At 35.8% G+C, this 21,201-nt stretch overlaps 1 protein-coding gene across 4 annotated transcripts in view; it reads right to left on the bottom strand.

The window, feature by feature from the left end:
- The window catches only part of TENM2 (teneurin transmembrane protein 2), an 865,315-nt gene that overhangs the window by 129,451 nt on the left and 714,663 nt on the right, over window positions 1-21,201 (bottom strand). For all 4 annotated transcript variants that reach the window (XM_087924563.1, XM_087924565.1, XM_087924562.1 and 1 more), the window contains 2 exons: window positions 17,836-18,036; window positions 16,572-16,757 (listed from right to left, as the gene is read on the bottom strand). In XM_087924563.1, the coding sequence (XP_087780689.1) occupies window positions 16,572-16,757; window positions 17,836-18,036 (387 nt within the window). The remainder of the gene's footprint in view (window positions 1-16,571; window positions 16,758-17,835; window positions 18,037-21,201) is intronic.

The following is a 21,201-nucleotide window of genomic DNA, read 5'->3' on the forward strand; positions in this document are numbered from 1 at the left end:
CCTTTTTGTTTACTTTCTTTGCATTAAAAGTTATAATCTTCTCTCATCCTTAATGGATGGGCCCATCACATCTTTTACATAATGCTTGTGTAATGTAGTGTAGGTTACCAGTCTTGTGTTGCACCTACATCACATGCAACATTCCCTGGTAAAAGTCAGAAGAATGGCAGTCAATTTTTGTTCATCTTGGCTATCTTGTATCTTGGGGGAAAAATGGACATGCAAGGAGAAAAACTAGAGGAAAAGTAGAACTACTGTAGTACAACCAACAGAGTACTCTATTAAAAAGTATTAGAATATATTCTTTCACTATAGTAAATGGAAAGTAGTTATAAATAAAGAAAAAGTGGGAACTGCCTTCAAAATAAAAAAAAAGTTATTCAGTATCTTCACAAGAACACCTGGAGCCAAGGCTTTTTATAGGGACTCTAATAAACGTCCTATTTTACTTAGTGGCCAGATCCATTCTGTCACCTTTTTCTCACATCTCTCCTGCTCCATATTGAAAACATACCTTTTCCTTGCTTATCCTGGAAACCTCTCCCTCAGCCCTTTGCTCATCTCTGCCCCACCACCCATTCTGTGGGGACATTCAGTCTAAGTGGAATCCTGCTGTGGGAGGACTGAAGTATCTGATTCCAGGGCTACTTAGAGAATGATGGAACCTCATCTAATAGTTCCTTCTGCAATATACTCACCAACCAAAGCCTTTGGGATGGACTTGCACCCCAGCATTGATACCAACTAATATTTCTATTTTTTTCAGCTGAGGGAAAGACTTGCAGAGTTGGAAGCAGTTCATTAATCAAATGAGACATATCAATCTTCCCTTACCCAATTCTGAATAAAAATGTTCCAGTTTGATGGTGAACATCATCCCTAACTCTTTCATCTTGGGTGCTGGTTGAGTGCTGGTTGAATATAAGAGTTGTTATGATTGCTGCAAATGTGCTGTTCAATGAACAAAAGAAAAAAGAAAATGCAAGCTCATTGCCCCAAAACCAAATAAATGATAAACTGCTTTGAAAAAGAAGATTTTTACACTGGATAGCAAATAAACTGTGAAACAAATTTGTTTGAAACTAACTGCATTCCCGGGCAATGAGGAACTAGTAGTTGAAAGCTGTAAGTAGGTACAGCATTTACATTGAATAGACTAACAGTAGTCCACAAGGTAACTTCAGATAGTCCTTTCTCTTAAATTCCTTATCTCAGTACACCCCATTTTCTATGCTTAGAAAAAAAGGAAGCAGAACATCTGCATCTCTCTCTCAGATGAGGAAGTATGGCCATGAGCTTTGTCCTCCAAAAAGTGAGGCATGGAGTAATCATTCCTATCTCTTTCTGAATAGAGGCAGATGTGTGCTACTGCTTTTCCAGTATAGAGAAAGACTAGGATGCAGCTTTGATGTAACAAGGATATGGTACTATTCCCCTTGTTTTCATCTGGAATTGTATTGTATTCCAGTTTTCAAGGGACTCCTAACCAAGAGCAATCACTGATTAAAGATGGCCACATGTCTTTTGAAAAAGACTGCCTTAATATGGCTGAGAAACGAGGGAATAAGCTCAGCTATTCAGAGAGCTAGTTTTACATCTGAACAATTTTACCTTTTTATATTAATGGCATGATTCCTCACAATGAAGGAATTGATCGTAACACTAAACATATTCCAGGAGCTTTGAAAAAACATACTAAGGACAAGTATTTGTAGCACAGTGCTCTGCTTTTGCTTTTTTCATAATAATGGAGTGCAAGGTTAAGAAGCCAGTCTTGTTGTGTTTTGTTGCTTTCATGCTAGCACCTTGACTAATATATTTTATTCTGAAAAAGCTTTCAGGGTAAAACATTAATGGCATCTAAAATCAAAAGGATGTGTTTATAATACACAAATTACTCATACTGGATACATTAAAGTTCCTAATGTCTGGGTGCTTTAGCTACCTGAGCTAATCAAATCTGCCCTTCTACAAAGCTTGAGAATTAGTACAAACATTGGGCTGCCAACCATCCAGGTTACAACCTTTCCAAGCAGCGTGTGCAAGTTGGACCAAGCTTGGAGATGTACTTAGCACTTTGTTTCATTATCCAATGACTCTTTTGCTAATTGTCTTACACATTAACCTAGAGGGAATGAACTCACACTTACAGAACCAGGGATTTCATTATTGTTGTCCTACTTTGCTGCCTAGATTGTCTAAGATGTAGCTTTACATTCCCTGAAGGACCCATTGATCTGTACAACTGGTGTTCTTGTTATAGTTGCTGCCCAGCTACAGGCATCATCCTAAAGAACTCATGACAGCCCACGATTGCCTAGTGAAAAGCAAGCAAACAGATAAGATTGAGAGGGTCAGCTCTTCAACCAACATTTTGGGAGATCCAGGAGTGCAGCTCTCAAAAAGTGCTTCTGTATGGTAAAAGTGCTTCTCAATGGGAATGATTAGGGATATGAATCTGGACTGCAAGGGTCAAATGTGAAAAAGTTGCTGATTTATATTCAAAATAAAAACGCTGCTTTTCTCATGAATTCTGGGTTATTATAATCCTCAACAATGATTCCAATATAAAATGTAAATGTTTTTATAATTATTATAAATGTAATAAATAAAAATAATAGGTAACAATAACCACATATTAAAGTTTTCAATGTGAGAAGTTTCTGTAAAGTTCTCATAATCTTTTAAATCTATGCTAGGGTTCAATTATACCTTTATTTTCAATTGCAGAATATACCTGGGCTTTATTAATTGTACTGTGACTGTTTGGACAAAAAATCTACCCTATCTAAAAATTTATCTAAAACCCAGCAGACCTTTATGAGAAGTAGCTAATCTTAAGCAATTCTGTTCTATTACTCATGTACAAAACAAACTGTGAAATCAATTGTTTCCTTATTTTTCCTGGTATCAATGGAATAGGGTATTACATTACAGTACTTGTTATTCCTAAAAGGCTCCTTTAAAATAATCCATAAATCATAGAGTTGGGAACAACCTTAGCATACCATGGAGTCCAACCCACTGCTGAGAGCAAGATCTGCTAATTAATACACTTGATTCTTTATTCGTAAGATTTCTCTTCCGCCCACCTAGTCTAGATGAGATTTTGTTGTCTTACATTCATAGTAAATCATAATTGTTCTGTGAAGTATAAAACACTTATTTAAAGAGAAGCCTATTCTCTTGATAGATAGGGGAATTACTTTGCAATTACAGGAGACAGGAATTGATCACAGAATTCTGCAGCATAGAAATTTACATCACCCAGCCAAATGAAATAATATTTTTAAAAATGAATATAGAAGATACCAGGACATTCAGTATTTTCCCAGGAATGGACCCAATCTTATAATATACTTAAATAAACTTTTAGGTAACTCACAAGAATTCAGGAGATGTGGAGGATAGGTATGTAAGGGTATCACAAATGATTGTGAAGTATTTGAGGACTAAAAGTTTTGCTGATTTCCTATAGACTTTGGCTACATGTGGCTTTACACATCATGCTTAACCATAATAAGATTTTCTTGCTTTAAGCCTACTCTGTTATGGGAATCCAAACACTGTGATTGTAAACTATGATTTGTGGTTTGGGGTAATATGTAAATCAGGCAACTCTGACTTATTCAGCCAACCATTATGAAAGAGGACAGCTACTGAACATAGCATGATAATTTCAGCCTTGATTCTTTATTATAATTGTGAACAAAAGAGGGGGATGTAGTTTTCATTCCTGCTCTATCTTTTCACAATCTTCCAGTGTGAGAATGAATGCTTGTAAAAAACGAGAGCTTTGAAATGCTTGGAGGATCAAAAACACAGTCAGGAGCAATTGGATACACTTCTTTGACAGAATCTTTTCATTGCCATGGGAGAGATGGAGGTGTGTGAGAAGGAAAGCATCCTCATTTTATATTAAAGGTGCCTAAAAAGATTCAGTGTCATAAACAAATTCAGGTATGCTGGGACAAAATACTTGAAAACAAATTTCAGGCAGTCTTCTTACATGGATTTTATTTTCAGATCATGTATATACTATAATCAGTTTGTAGAAAGTTAGCACCCACCCCCTTCCTAGAAGAATGAAATATTTTGAGAAATATTAAAAATGGCAGGATAAAATATTTTCCCTAAAAGAGAAATAAAAATCTTAAGGGAGAGAAAAACTCAGAGCCCCAGCTCCCTCCCCCCCAGCAGATTTTTGTGTCTATTGAGAAAGCTTGGGCCAGCCTATCTACAAACAAAAGACCTTCCACTCCAGGGTGATGGGATTAAGATATGACCCTTCAGGACATAATAGGATTAATCCACTATCATCTAGCAGCAGAGCTCACCACATTGCACAATCTCCTAAGGACATTGCATCACCCACCAAACTTAGCTTAGACAAGCTACAGAGCCAGCTATGACCCCTACAACAGCCAAGAATGTTCTTGCACAGGAAGTTCAAGCTCAAAGCCCAAGAGAAGATACAAAAGCTACCCGCTCTCAACTGCATGGGGTCAGCTGCCCAGAACCCATGTGCTTGGTGATTCTGTTCATCATTAAACTATATTTCCAATCAGCCTCCAGCCTCCATTTTGTCTCCAGTGCCTTTCTCTGGCTTGGAACTGAACCAGATGGATATTTCCTCCAACAGGTTGATTTGAATTAATGAGGCAGAATTCAACACATAAAATGAAAAAAAATAAAATGTGCTTTCATATAATTATTTCCACTATTTCTTTTGCTGCCTTACATAAAGAATTATAGGCTGTATGCTTCATGGACATGGTACCTGTACACTTTCTGTTATTCTGTGTACATTTTTAAAACATGTCCAAAATATTGGTTATGACTTTTGAGCCTAATACAAATCCAGAAAGAACACAATTAGCTGAACAATGAAAAGGAATTTTTGTAGTTTATTCTTTAAAAGATCTGAATGCATATATAATAGGGATTTTACTTAGCCAATAGTTTCTAATGAACTTCCTCACATTGCTTGTTATAGTTTTAAACAATTATAAAGATTAACAATATCTGTATTGTGGGTTATATACATGTGTACATGTGTATTCTATCAAAATATTAATATTTGTAAATATTTTTGCTATTAACTGTTTATTTAATAAACATTTTTACTATCAGGCAAAATTTATTTTTGCCCTTTTAAACAAACAATTGATTTTTTATCAATTTATCAATTCATTCAATTATGTAAAGTTCCATGAGGGAGCAGGAGAATCAAAGTTTAAACACAGAGAAAGAAGAAAGAAGATATGATCTGTTTAGAGACAAACGAAGATAAATTAAATTCCAAATGAAAGTAAATAGCTGATTACTTATTTTTCTATCTTATTAAAAAGTTGCCATATTTTAAATGATTTTTCCCCTTGACAGTTTGCTAGATAGTCTTTGAATCAGGCTTATCTGAAAACTGGGTTTTCAACTATTGCAATATTGCAACCTAATAACTTTTCGATGCAAAATTATCACAAATGTTCACAAAGAGTTCTGTATATAATTCCCAATGTTCTCCTTTAGGACAGGGGTCCCCAACTCCTAAGCAATGGACAGGTACATTCATCCAAGATGACACCGACGACAGCTGCCTCAGTGAAATGCTTTCTAATGGTTTCTTTATTCTTTATTATTATCTGCAATTCACTATGGATTTCATACTCACACAAACTGTTTCAACTCCTTCCCTCAAAACGACGCTATAGAGCACTGCGCACCAGAACAACTAGACACAAGAACAGTTTTTTCCCGAAAGCTATCACTCTGCTAAACAAATAATCCCCTCAACACTGTTCAACTATTTACAAAGTGTACACTACTATTACTGTTAAACTTCTCACCACTCCTTATCACCCATCCCCTCCCACTTGACTGTTTCCTAGTATGATTTGATTGTTGATTGTACCCTATGACTATCATTAAGTGTTGTACATTATGATTCTTGATTCTTAATGAATGTATCTTTTCTTTATGTATACTGAGAGTATTTACACCAAGACAAATTCCTTGTGTGTCCAATCACACTTGGCCAATAAAGTATTCTATTCTATTCTATTCTATTCTATTCTATTCTATTCTATTCTATTCTATTCTGTTCTGTTCTGTTCTGTTCTGTTCTGTTCTGTTCTGTTCTACTTGTACCGATCTGCAGTTCATTGGAAACAGGGCCATGAAAGTGATGGGCAAGTGCGTGAAGCTTGCACATGATTAGATTGTGTGCACAAAACCATTCCTTCCCTATACCACCACTACCTATCTGTGGAACCAGAAAGATTGGGGATCGCTACTTTAGGACAATGTATGAAACAATATTATTACATTAGTTAAAACCAAGCTTATTTAAGAACTGCTGCTGGTTATCCATATGCTTAGAATCCCAAACAGAGGCAAAATGGAATACTATGAAACATTCCTCTAACTACTTTAAATTGCAGAAGTATAATAGAAGACACAAATCAGGATTCAACTTACCATGTTTTTATGCAAATGGATGCACTGCTGTTCCTACTAATGTGTGCACATCCTGAGGGTGGGAGGAAATAAAAATCTGTTGCACAAAAGATAGTGTAGAAATGTCTCAGGCCAAATTGATGTTTTTCTTTCTACATATTTTTTAAAGGGTTATATTATTCTATCTCCCTCTGTTTGTTTCATGCTTCTACCTTCTTCTGCCATGGATCCTGCCCAGAAATCTCTTGGGGATAGTATTGCTGTTTTATTTTATATAATACACAGATGTGCTATTCTTTATGTAATCTTATGCATTTTCACATTATAATTGATGTTTTGCATAGTTTGATTTTTTTTCTATGTCAGCTTCTTAGCACTATGCACAGAACTGTGTGTCTATCGATGCCTGATTTGATGCCTGGTTTGTCTGAATGCCAAGCTTCCACTGATTTTCTAGATTTTCTGGATTGAGTTTGCTCTAGGATGCTCACACAATTTCCCAGCTGAAAATATGGTTCAGTCTGTCCATGTGTTATGAGATTAAAGAGTTTTCAAATAATCAAGCAGAAAACAATACCTTAATCAGAGAACCCTCAATGAAAAAACTATACCCCTGCCATATTGATAGGACAAGCACACTGCATACTCACTAGTAATGATGACATTATCTAATTTGGCTAATGAAATATATGCAAGCAAACAACCAAGCTCAGAGAACACCAAGTTTTCCACAGTTCAGTCCCGAGCTATTCTCTTCTTTTGTGATAATCAAAAATATGTAGATTGGTATTACAATGAAGAATCAATTAGCAAGAAGCAAATGCAAATGCATTTCCTCCTATGATGCCCATTAAGCAATTCAGTGAACCTAACATTCACACCTTTGTTTTCCCTCGGCCTCACATTTTATTTTACTTTATCAATTTCTACCAGAACAAAGAAAGCAGCAACACATTTCATTTGTTTTCCCCATGCTGATGTAACTCTTAAAAGCAGATATAAACAAAAACGTAGTCTGAAATCAATGCTGCATTTCAGAATTTACGGGGAACAGAAAACAAAAGGTTTGCTCTTATTATATTATCTGCACTCTGCTACCATTACTAAATGTCTTTGAAACCAGATCAGCAGGGAATATGTCTTGCCAGAATGAATCTGCATTTTTGTTGTCTTGTGTTCTAGTTCATTTTTCCCAAGGAATAAAATTTAATGTAACACACGCAGGAAAGTAAAAAAAGAATTAAACAAATCAAAACCCAAACCATAAGTACTTTACATGATGCAGATTTTTTTAAAAATAAATCCCTGCTTTAAAACTGGATGATAAGAAAACATTCTGCCTACTGCCATAAGGCTTTGCACTATATGATGCTAATTTCTTTATTGGCTCCCAGAGGGGAATAGGATTAGAAAATCCTAAACACACATTCTGCCCTGTTTCATTAAAGGGAAAAGCAAAGATATCTCTTTGGCGAATATTTACAATGTGCTGAAAAGTTGATGGCAATGTGCTGAAAAGAACTAAATACCCCTTTCCAGAATTCTCAGTGGTGAAAACAAAAGAATGTTTTCTTGTCCCGATGTCCCTTTGGTTTTATGGGAATTACAATAAAGTTACTTCTTCTGCATTTGCTCATTCTGCATTTGCAAAAGCTAAAAATACCGTTTTAAAAATCCTGCCTTGTGGGACTCCCTCTAGAAAAGGCTCAAGCAACCACTTCATGAAAGTCTGTATTTTGATATTACAAACCAAGCAATCACTAGTTACTAACAAAAGAAAGAAAGAAAGAAAGAAAGAAAGAAAAAAGTCCTAAACAAGTAGAAAGCTTATTTTCTATTATTCCTTGCTTTTTAAACTCTCAGTCTTTCTGGGAAATAAATATTGTTTTTCTAACAAAAATTTATATTTATAAATTGCAATTTTTCCAAATAATTTAGATTAATAATTCTCTGGAGAGGACTCATCTTATGCATCATTCTAATTGTATTCTTTTCCAGCTACAATAGAACTGCAATGGACTACACTCCTGCAAATAACAGGCTCAAAGCTTTTGTAGAATTCCGTGAAGAAAATTAACATGTACATTCCAGAAATGTATTAGGACGTTGCTCACATATAATAGTTACTTAATAATGTTGCCATTAAATGTGTACCAGAACAAAAACTTAACCATCTCTTTTCTGATAAGTCTTGGTTTGAACTAATTCAATATTGAATGCATTTTAAGAATACCAGTTCTGTAAAACCTTAATTTAACAGACTAATTTGGTAGAAAGTATATCTGTTAAAATCTCTGTTAAATCCAAACTGACTTAATATATTTCCTTTGTGTAATTAATACAGCTAGTTCTTGGTTGACAATACCAACTGGGACAAGAACTGACATTACTAAATGATGCATCGTAAAGCATGATGTCACGGGAACATGCTGCTTAGTGATGGCAGTTCCAAGTGCCTTTGTTAAGTGAGGATTGTCCAGGCTGTAAGTGAGGACTTCATGTGACCAAGACCTTTGACTTCCTGCTAGAAATGTCCATTTGTCCAAAAAGACAACTCAAAAGACTAATAAAAATCCATCAACCACTATAAAAAACTGGAGTTCTCAGTTCCTCTCTAAGAGCTTACACTTTAGCACGAGAACAGAGATTTGATGAGAGAAACATTGAGAGTGGGCAGCAGAATTCCAACGCAATTTCAAAATATTTATTCATATACATTTTATCTAAGGAATTGCAAAATGGGGAGCTTGGCTAGACTAATAGGGTCGTCATAGGTCACTTCAAATCTGCTGTCAGGCTTTCAAGTGATGAAATCCATTTAAAAAGAAAAGAACAAAGTCCATCTTCCAAAACAATTTGTTTTATTTAGGAAAGCATCAAATTGGCAAAGTCCATGGTAATTCCGGATCTGACACGACCTGGAATTACCGCACAATATTAAAAGTTAGAAACAACCCCCCAAAGTCACATTCTCCAATAGAAGTAATTCAACATTGCTTGATGTCATAAATCTCCACCTCAAGGGGCCCAAGCACAGACAGCTTGTTTCCCATGGGAAGAAAGATCACCTAGCCAAAACAACTCTCTTTATCTCCACTCTTCCCCCTTTAGGAATGTAGCAAGCCTGAAACCCTTCCCCCAGGACTGCCACAGAGAAAGTAAGAAAAAGAATATACACTAAACTTAACTAAAATGGCTACACATATGTCAATTTTGGGCTTGACATCTGCCTTTTTACATCCCTGAAAGTTTTACTAACTGTTGCAGGAAGAACTCAAACACTAAATATTGTTACAAAACTAGATAAACAGTTGTAGTGGTGCAGTGGTTAGAATGCAGTATTGCAAACTAATTCTAATGACAGACAACTGCCAGTAGTTCAGCAGCTCGAATCTTACCAGCTCAAGCTGACTCAGCCTTCCATCCTTCCGTAAAAGGAGGACCCAGATTGTTGGGGGCAATATGTTAACTCTGTAAACTGCTTAGAGATGGCTGTAAAGCACTGTGCAGTGGTATATAAGTCTAAGCGCTATTGCTATTGCTATTAACATACTCAATCTGGAGAAGTTCTAGAAGATAGGGTTTTTTTTTGGGGGGGGGGGTCTCTTTTACTGCTTCAGCCCAGGCTGGTTATAGGAATCACTATTTGATGAACAATTGTGCCACTCATTCTGTGACTTTGACTTAAGTGATAAATGAATAGACTGCATTTTCAGCTAGCAACAGAACCACTGAAATAAACATGAGGCAGAGCAGATAACTTGCACTAATATTAGAAGAAAATGTGCCAGACAGCACACATATGCAAACAAAGAAGGTTAGAGCCCTTTTTATAGTTCAGATTAATATCTTTTCTCATTTTTAATTTCTTAGTAAAAGCATCCAGTTTGACTTGCTGATGTATATTCCTGTAGTATGCCTATTCCAGATTTTTCACTGAGGAATAATTATTACTTTGTTGACATTAATTTTTTTATAGAATTGTATGATATTAAATTCCTACAGAAAATATGTTACACAAAATACCAGAATATTTAAAAGGTTTATTGGGAACAAGCTTTAAAGCTCTGAACTTCTGATGTGATTTAATAGCATTGGACAGTCTAACACCAGATTTAATTTCCACAGTTAAAATACCTCTGTCATTTTGTCTATGACAATATCATGCAATTCGCTCAACTCACTGAAACAGGTGCTTGACACCACAGGTATAAAATAACATAGAAAATGACATTGTTGAAACATTAATAGTTGGCTGTTGCAGTGAATACACTTCAAAACACAAAACTAGAGCTGTCCTTTCAATAGCTAGATAAGCAGCTTGAGCAAACCTACCCCCCCTCTTCTTTCAGGGGGCAAGGGTTATACAGATTCTGGAATTGGCAACAGAATCAATATAGTTCATGTAGAAATTCCACCAAAGGAAAGAAATACTCTGATTTAAGTCAGAAAGTCATTTACAGATATCTGCAGGATGCACGTCTTTGAAGTCCTGGATGAAATGCAAGATGTATGACTGAAAAATAAATTTATTGCCTTTTCAAAGTGGACTAGAAAAGAAATAAGGTCATATATATTCCATCCTCGTGGTGGAAGAGAAAGGAGACTTACAGTATGCTGTAGCAATTTCTAATCATGACTAGAAGCACATACTAAGGAATGTGAAAGAAAATTGATATTCATACTGGAATGCGTTGTACCATCTCCTGAAACAGCATTCCTTTTTACTCTTTGTAAAGCCTGCATATCATTAATTATGTTTATCATACAAGCCGATAAAAAGATTTTCCTTCCAGAGCAGACAGAAGTTGGAGAAAATGAAGGATGCTTCATTCAGTAGCCCCAGAAAGTTTTAAGGATTTAAGTTACTCTTTAAAAAATCAGGTTTTGAAAATATTCAATTATTAAACTACACACACTGAATGTCTGCGTGCATGCGTGTGTCTTTAAGATGGCTTAAATGCTAATTGATGCAACAGTCATTCTCGTCCTCCTATAATTTTAAATCATGATAATGAGAAATATATATAAATGTAATATAAAATAGATTTGCATTTAGAATGTGAAATAGATTGTTTAAAAATTCTGAGGCTGAATATTATATTAATATAATTTCAACATAATCGAGAAAAATAGAGATACCAACATGGGAAGATTGCTGGACAGCTGATTGACAACTCTGACTTATTTCCTAAGGAACACTGGTGCAAGACCCAATACATCACTTGCAATAGCTGGTTACCTACCAATTTTTAAATTTTCAACATAGATTAGGATGAGTCTTTTTATTATTCTACATATATCACTGAGTTTGGTAGAGCCAGAATGCCACTACCATTACTTTGCAAATGGTCTGTATCTACTGGTGAATTACTGGTAAATTATCTGTATCTTCTATTTTAAATTCATGCCCCTTTTGCCCTTTTTCGTCTTCTTTCTTTCTTTCTTTCTTTCTTTCTTTCTTTCTTTCTTTCTTTCTTTCTTTCTTTCTTTCTTTCTTTCTTTCTGTCTTTCTTTCTCCCCCCCCTCTCTCTGTGTGTGTGTGAAAAAGTATTTTAATTGCCATTCATCTTAAGCAAATATCATAAAACTAAATATGATAGAATATTACAACCAAGTGCAGCCCATACGCAAAAGAATATAGGAATTTAACTGTAGTAAAGCTCCAATTGGGAATTTACTAAAACAATGACAATAGCAGCTGGGCTGCACCTGCCCAAGAACAGTTAGCTGTTGAAATTGCTAGACCTAATTAAACGTAAAATAAAATACCTGTGCTTTTATTATCTTCATGGCTGCCTAACCACATTACATTAGTCAGCACCACTCATCATTTCAAGATTTGGACAGTGGCTATATGCAATGGTTGGTTGTATATGACAAAGACTTAGCAGAATCAATTCAAAGACTCTGAGGTTTCAATATGCCATAGTATTATTGAGCATTCATACAGCAGGTGACTGATACATCTCACCTAAAAATTCAAAAAATCCCAGTGAGGGGTTGCCCAAGCAATCTAATTATTATCCTAGCAATATATCCTGGAACTTCTGAACTCAATAGGCCACATAAAGCTTTATGGACAGCTGGTTTGTACTAGCAGAAGTACAATTATTTTACAGAAATAGACATGTGGTACTTCCACAAATCAATCACAGTGGAAACGAAACAATTTTTTCTAATCTCTACACATGAAATCAAAATGCATTTTCAGCTATATGAACGCCTTGATGGCCGTGGCATCAATTTGCAATGGCTATTCTCTATCCTAAGCTTATGTGAAGAGACACCAGCCAAAGACACTTTATCACTTAAGACAAAGGCAAAATTGTGCCTCCCTCAGTTTCCTCTAGCAAAATTATAGCAGTTGACCGTTTTTTTAGAGCTTGCATTAGGACAGCATTGTCTACTACATCTGGAGAATACAAAGTAGACCACATAGCACAAGCAAAGATGCTTGACATTGCCTTGCCATCTCTGTCTCCTAGCATCTGTTGTCTGGAGTAGCCATCTTACTTTGATTAATATTAGGGACAGCCTTCCACTCAGGATAATTGTGTTTCAGCATAGATGCATTCTACACATCATATGTTTTCCAATACAAAGGAAGCCACAACATTACCCACATCAAGCAGGTTTACATGATGATTAGGCAGCCCTATAAATCTAATAAATAAACAACTTGGTTTCTATTGTTTCAGTAGAAGTCACATTTCTATTTTTATCGAATCATGTTGATTTTCTTACTTTTTTCTAGATTGGATTGAAAAGCTTAGAAATATGGAACTGCAGGTTTTTGATCCTCTCTCATTGCCACCCAGCCATTTTTGTTGAATTGCTGCCTTTGTCAGAGACAGTGCTTTTCCTCTCTTTTTTTTTAATCTTCAAATCCTATTCCATCTCTTCCAGAAATTGTTTCTGCTTTTATTGCTATTTTTGCCATTACTTTAAGAAAAGCAGTTAGGGGAAAAAAAAACCTTTGATACAAAGAGCAATCTAATAGGACAAAACTATCCAGCGGTGCTGCGAGTGAACCTGCTGGTCTATTGGGCACAGGCATAGATATAGTATATAGAAAAAAATGCAAACAATAGTCTTGATGAAATATAAAGGCCCTTCCCACAAGGGAAAACCAGTATAATTTAAAAATATCACAACGAAAGTGTATTATTCTACTCTATTCAAAACACTACCTACCATTACAGGTTATGGGGTTTTGCATAATAGTCAAAAAATTTAATGGTGAATAATCATAGTATGGTCAACTGTGGAGGCGAAGGTCAAGATATGAAAGCATAATTCTAACATCTTTTTTTTTTCTGGAAACAAGTATGACAGTATCAATCAAATACTCCATATCGATGACTAGGTACTGTTTCAAAACATTGAATATGGGAATTGATTTCTTCCTAGATGTTCTTTTTCACACTGTGTATTTATTATTGTTGGCTTTCACGGATGCTCACTTGAACCCAAGTTCAGTTGGTAAAATTCCATCAACATAAGGCAAAATTAAATGATCTTTTCTCCCCTGTAGGTCCTTATTCTTCTGGAAATCAGGCTTTTGGCATACCTTCTAGTAGTAGAAAATAAATGTAAACTGTCTCTTCCTGTTCCTATCAGCGATATGTTTAATCCTGACACTCAACATGACAGTCGATAGATTCTAATGATCTGAGCAAGGAATATGTCTTATTTTCAGCTCTTATTCATTGGGTAGATAATTTTATTGGACAATTCACTATAGTTTAGTGTCTTTCTGATAGTAAGCTATAAAAAAGCTCAACCCAATACATAGGCTTTTTGTTTCAGTGTATCTATTTACACTTACCTAAATTTCATTGAACATCCACTCAATGCCCTTTTGTAGGCCATCCACTCAATTAATGAGATCCTTCTGAGACCTTCACAATCAATTTTTGTTTTAAGCATCCTAAATAGTTTAGTATCATCCATAGACCTGGCTGGTACACTATTTATTCACATGTTCAGATAATTTATGAACAAGTTAAAAAATACCCATCTCAACACAGATCCCCAAGACACTAATGCAGATTCTCAATACTTCAAAAGCAATTCATGTTTTATTCCCTGTCAAAAATAAATTAAATATTTTCATATTTTGGCTAAAAGTCACATAGAATCATTTGTGTAATCAGATCAAAACATATCAATTTTTGGGTGCACAGTAATGTCAAATTAACAGTGCAGTCATATACATGGTTACAAAGAAATAAATACCATTAAATTCAGTGGGGTTTATCCCAGGTAAACATGTATAGGATTGCTACCTAATACCATAAAATCACAAACAAATACAGAAAAACACTTTTAAAAACATAGACATTATCACAAATCAGTAGAACAAGGTAAACCTTTTAGGAACAATGGTTGATTAGATGCAAAGCTCAAATAAACTTAAAGTGGTTCTTAAATCAGATCCCCATTGATTAAAAAGAGACCTTGCAGATAAAGAAACCAGCTTCCATCAACTAGAAAAACTGGTTTCAATAGCAAGTCAACTGTACGCTATAAACCTCAGTATTACCTTGAAATATGTTGAAGAAGGACATGTATTTCAATTTAAGCATCTTTCCCAAAAGGTTTAGCTACCCAAAGAGACTGAGACACCTAAATAATAATAAAAGACACAAGTCTGACAAGCACATTTTGTTTCAAAAGAAAAACAGTTAACTGGCAACCAGGCGCTCCTTTTAGAGTCTCCAGTTGCCATTATAATTTCAATTCTTATTTTGACTTTTTAATTCTGTACCAGGTATTTTTAAAGGGTTATTTCGATAAGACTATTCCATCTGGATTGCTACAGTTTAGCTGGCTACTAGCTATTATAAAAAAATATGCTGGGAAATTTAATCTTTGCTAGTATCTATTTACTGACCAGGCTTTCACAATCTAGACTGGGTAGACCTAGATAACAAGATGAAAATGACATGGGGAAACAGCCCTCCCTCCAAAGTGGAGGAATTCCTATTCTAACTTCAAATTGCACCCAGAGAATTTTTTCCTTCCAAGTTAAAGACTAAAGATCTGGTCAATAAAAAGGCTTGAATTAGGATGCTACATAATAGACTGAAACTATTATCAGCAGTTATCTGGATTCTCCAGGAACTATGTGCACATTGAAGCAAGATTTTTAGTAATTTGTGTTTAAAATTCAAAATAGTCCAACAGATCTAAAACAATATTTGTTATTACTTTCTAGGTTGACATATAAGTGGAGGAATTCCTATTCTAACTTCAAATTGCACCCAGAGAATTTTTTCCTTCCAAGTTAAAGACTAAAGATCTGGTCAATAAAAAGGCTTGAATTAGGATGCTACATAATAGACTGAAACTATTATCAGCAGTTATCTGGATTCTCCAGGAACTATGTGCACATTGAAGCAAGATTTTTAGTAATTTGTGTTTAAAATTCAAAATAGTCCAACAGATCTAAAACAATATGTATTTGTTATTACTTTCTAGGTTGACATATAACAAAAGCAATGCAATTGTGTTAGGCCTGACACTCTGCGTGAAGCCAAAGCTGTGCTGAGCGGCCCGCTGTTAGAGAAGGGTATACCATTGTGCTGTAGCATTGCTTCAGCCCTCCCATGCTGTGTCAGTCTATAGGCAAACACCATGACCACTGTCACAGCACAACACATGGAAATACTAGGGAGCTATTTTTGTAACAACAGGAGGGCAATTCCCTCTCAACTTGACCCCTGCTCCTGATGGCTATTGTGGTGATGCACACAGAATGAAATATTTAATAAAGAGGTAGTTTCAGAAAATAGACTAGCTAAGGGAAAGGGGGGGGGGGGCAATGGTTAAAATAAACTCTTAGTTAAATTGAGTAGAATGATCTCATCAGTAGTATACCCCTTCTACACTGAATATGGAATATGAAGTAGGATAATTTATATTGTTGTAAGTTTTAAACCTGCTACCAACTATTAAAAAACCCTCTGTTTTAATATTCAGAATTAATGACTGGAAGCAGATGAGTCCATAAAGGGACAGCCGGTTGCCATACACAATTGTAACTATGTTTCTACAAGTTATGAAAAGAAAGCAATATGTGCCTGTTTCGGTGGCTGTCGTTTGCCTACCAATGGTGCAGTGCTCCCCATTCCAGCCCTCCCGGCATTCACATTTTCCATCTTTGCAAGTTCCGTGTTCTGTGCAGCGGGGATGACAAACACGTTGGTCACAGGCTATCCCTGTCCAGCCCTCTTCACAACGACATGCTCCGCCAATGCATACACCATGAGTGCCACAGTCTACAGCACATACTTCTGGAAAAGAATAAGAGAAAGATAGAGATAGATATTACCCAGTATTGCTTATTACCCAATATTGTCATGAAAACCAATAGCATTTTGAACACAAAACTGATTATTATTTCTCTTAATTTAATTTGCTTATTGTCTTCTCAACGACTCTGGGTGGTTGTGTACTTTCGTTGCTACAAGTAAGCAACGCATGATAGAAATTTCTACAAATGAGGTATGAGATCTGTTATCACATTGCATCCAAGCAGTTGGTATTTTGTTGACAACAAAAAAGAGTCTACAAATTAAAATTTCTGATATATGTGTACTCCATTGCCTTTAGTATTTCCAAAGGTGAACACAATTTGAATAACTATTATGGTAGATGTTATCGTGAACTGAAAGTTTCAGAACACACATCTTCAACACTATCATAAAACAGGATTACAAAAAATACAAGAAGTGAAAATCAAAACATTGGAAGATAAATATTTTTTATATTGATTCGATTAACCATGGGTAAATTGTCAGTTACACAGCATTTCAGAATTCAGGCAGTGCTGCCAAGGATAAAGGATAGTTTGAAAACAGGATAAAGGATAGTTTGAACGTTAAATGTTCAAAATCACTGAAATAAAGCAGCAAACTCTTATTGTTCCTACATTGCAAGCTGTATGAGGATTTGGGGTATTTGAATTTACATTAGAATACCAACTTGTAATGCAACAGTTGAATTTGGTTGATTATCTTGAGTAAATACCCGGAGACCATCTAGTCTATTGAATATCCCCCAGAGATTAGAATGGCCCCTACTCTAATACACTTCTGGAAGGTGCTGAAGACCTGGTTCTGCCCTGGGGAATCCAGAGTGGATGGAGTCCATTAAATGGTTCATGTGATCTGCTGTTGCTGGGGTGGAAGGTGATTTTATGATGATTTTATTATTATATTAATTTATTTGATCTTTTAAAAGTAGTTTTATGGTTTTAAATGTGGTTTTTATACTCTGTAAGCTGCCTTGAGTCACCATGGGCAAAATTAAGAAATTAAATAAATATAAAGAATAAATATTCTAAAATGAAATGTTGTTTTTTTCTCTTACCAACAGAGCAGTCAGGACCCATCCAGTTGGGATCACAGTTACAGAGGCCTGTGTCAGAGAGATATGTGCCATGCCCACTGCACTGGTCTGGACATTGGGCACGTGGAAGTTCACAATTTAAACCTCCCCAGCCTGGGCTACAGAGGCATTCTCCATTTACACACACACCATGGTTGGAACAGGATGGATCCAAGCAATCAACTGAAACAAAGCAAAGCAAAACAAAACAAAGTCAGTGAAAAAGGTCAGGACACTGAACACACAGTCTGAATTGACATCAGTTGATAGATCTGTGCACAGCAGGTTCCTTGCTGTTGAAATGGACTGCAGCAAGCTTGCTCATTTGTTTGTTAGGATTTTCTGGGAATCTGAAAACATAAAAAGGTCATCCCGCTTGCTAGGAAGAAATTTCAAGAACCAGGTAGTGTTAAAAAAATGGGGGGGGGAGGATAGGAAAAGGAATTATTAAAACAAAATAGTAAGACTGTTTTGTGACCAAAGAAGAAGAATATATATTCCAAATAGATACCAAACACTGGGATTCTTAAACAATTTATCAATAATCCTGTAAATGTGATAATGACACAAACATAAACAGAACAATGTTATTTAGCTACTATGGCATTCTTTGGATTTTATGCAGGGGTGGGATTCTACTAGTTCGTACCTATTCGCTAGAATTGGTTGTTAACATTCTAAGCAGTTTGGAGAACCAGTTGTTAGAAGAAATTACTGACCTAATCCTGTAAGGAAGGCAGGAAGGAAACATTCTAGTGTTGATTACAGAAACTGCCTCTCCATTAACCCTTATTACATTATTGGCAGGACTAGTCTTCCTGTCTTGGGAACTTCTCTGGAGTTTTTTTCCCTCCTTTGCTGGTACTTTGCTTGTATGGAGTGACCATTCAGTTACAATGGCACTGAAAAAGTGACTTATGGCCATTTTTCACACTTACGGCTGTTGCAGCATCTCCACAGTCATGAGAGGCTAGACAAGGAGATTCATGCCTCGATGTGAGTGATATTGAGTTGGCCACACCCAGCCAATAACAGGACCACCAAGCCACATCCACCCAATCATATGACCACCAAGCCACACCCACCACCTAAGCCATGCCCACATAACCGGTTGTTAAAAAATTTGTATTTAGGCTTTAGAACTTTGGTGAAAGGAGAAAAGAATGTTTGTTTTCTCTTGTCTTTCCCTAGTCAACCAAGTTCCAAAACTTGAGAATTAGTTCACTAAACATGAATCCTGCCTGTGTAAACTTTGTAAATAATTTCCTTCTAACGTACATTCAAGCTAAGTACTACTTAAAAAAAAATCTTGGAGTGATTTATGACTCCCTTTAACTTGGTCTACAAAGGCCAAAGAGGAGCACAAAATAATGTTTACTAACACAATTCAACATGTCAATTACATTTGAAATGCATATACTAAGAACAGTTCTCTCGCCAGGATCACTACCCTCTGCTCTTTATCCCTGAAGCTAATTGACAAATAATTGAGTTGCTTATACTAGTTTTTTTCTTCTCATGCTTTCTACTGTACAGTATCCTTTGCTTCCATCTGTCAAGCATTAATTCAAAATAAGTGGCATAAAGCTGGGCCACACTTCATCTCTTTTATTTAGCTTTTTTCAATACTAGGAGACACTTGCTACAACTAGAAAATAATGTTGGCATCAGAAAACAGCTATGAAAGTAGTTAGATTTTTGAATAAGAATTAAAGACTAATACAGAAAGTTTGTGAGTGAAGGTAAACAGATAAGCTTTCCACCATAACTCCCTCACACCCCGATACTGAATGGTACTTATTTAATAGTCCATTTAATAATGTTGCATGAGCACTTTTTTATTCACATAGCAGCTTTAGCCTCATTAGTTCCATCAATGCAGTGACTCCCTATCATGTTGGATTTTGACTTTCATAATTCTCAGCCTGAACGTCCAATTGGAAATTATAGGATTTAGTTCGCTGCATCTTGAGAGCCTAGCTTAATGAATAAGTCTGCAAAATGCCTTGTAAATTGAAAGACAAGCAGATAAATTTTCAGGTACAGGTACTGCTCAATGTACGACCACAATTGAGCCCAAGGTTTTGGAGGCTTGTTAAGTGAGTTTTGCCCCATTTTACAGACTTTCTTGCCACAGATGTTAAGTGAATCATTGCAGTTGTTAAGTTAGTAACACTGTTGTAATGTGAATCCGGTGTCCCCACTGCTTGCCAGAAGGTCGCAAAAGGGGTGGTCAACATGATCCTGTAACCGTCATAAATATGAGACAACTACCAACTGTTGGAATGTTGATCACACATGACCATGGGAATGTTGCAATGGTCATGAAAAATGATCATACGACACTTTTTTTCCAGTGACACTGTAACTTTGAACAGTCACTAAATGAACTGTTGTTGTAAGTTGAGGACTACCTGTATTTAAAATGATCAAGCAAGGCTTTGAGGCCCTGCGTATCCTATCCTTGAATGTATGAAAGAGGCTTTGATAACATTCAGCTGAATAAAGCACAAAAATCCCTTAAGAAGTTCGTATTAAATGCACCATGGTCTGAAGGTCTTCCTATAGTGATACTGCTGAAGTGCAACCACGATTCCCTCTTCACAGGATCTGTTCTGAATGCTTTGAACTGGATGTATTGGCACATTAAATCACAAAGCACTCAGAATAAAACAATGTTTTAATGGTTCCATGAAGCAGATGATGAAAAGAAATCTGTAGCACATTTGGGGTTTAAAATGCCTTCCTAGCATCTTGAATGACAAAGGAATATAGTTTGCTGTCTTTTGCAGATCTTCATTTATAAATGCTTTAAACAGATTAAATATTCCTTAAAAACTAGGATATTTACCACACTGGACTATTCTCTGTATTCTGAGTTAAAAACTAGCTTTTGGTGGTTTGGAACATTGATTTCTAGCGTCAAATAACTGGATGAAAAATAGATGAAGTTTCACTGAAAAAACTATTCACTTCTTTGACTAATCATAACAAACAGAAAAAGAAGCAGACATCTATATTATGCCATCTAGAACAAGTACAGGTAGTCCTTAAGTTACGACCACAATTGATCTGAACATTTATGTCACAATGTGAAACATTTAAGTGAGTTTGACGATAGGGATACTGCAATGGCCGTTAAGTGTGAAAAATGGTTATAAGTCACTTTTTCCAATGCTATTGTAACTTTGAACGACCACTAAATGAACTGTTGTAAGTGGAAGGGTCCCTATATTTCAATTAGAACCAACAAAGATTCATTTTCATTGACTGTTTATAGTTTTTGCATTAATGGTTCTGTTGGTTAAGAATAAATTATCACATTCCAATCCAGAAATGGAAGCATAA

This window comes from Pseudonaja textilis, chromosome 2 (genome assembly GCF_049901715.1).
Source record: "Pseudonaja textilis isolate UNSWEBS1 chromosome 2, rPseTex1.2, whole genome shotgun sequence".
NCBI lineage: Eukaryota > Metazoa > Chordata > Lepidosauria > Squamata > Elapidae > Pseudonaja > Pseudonaja textilis.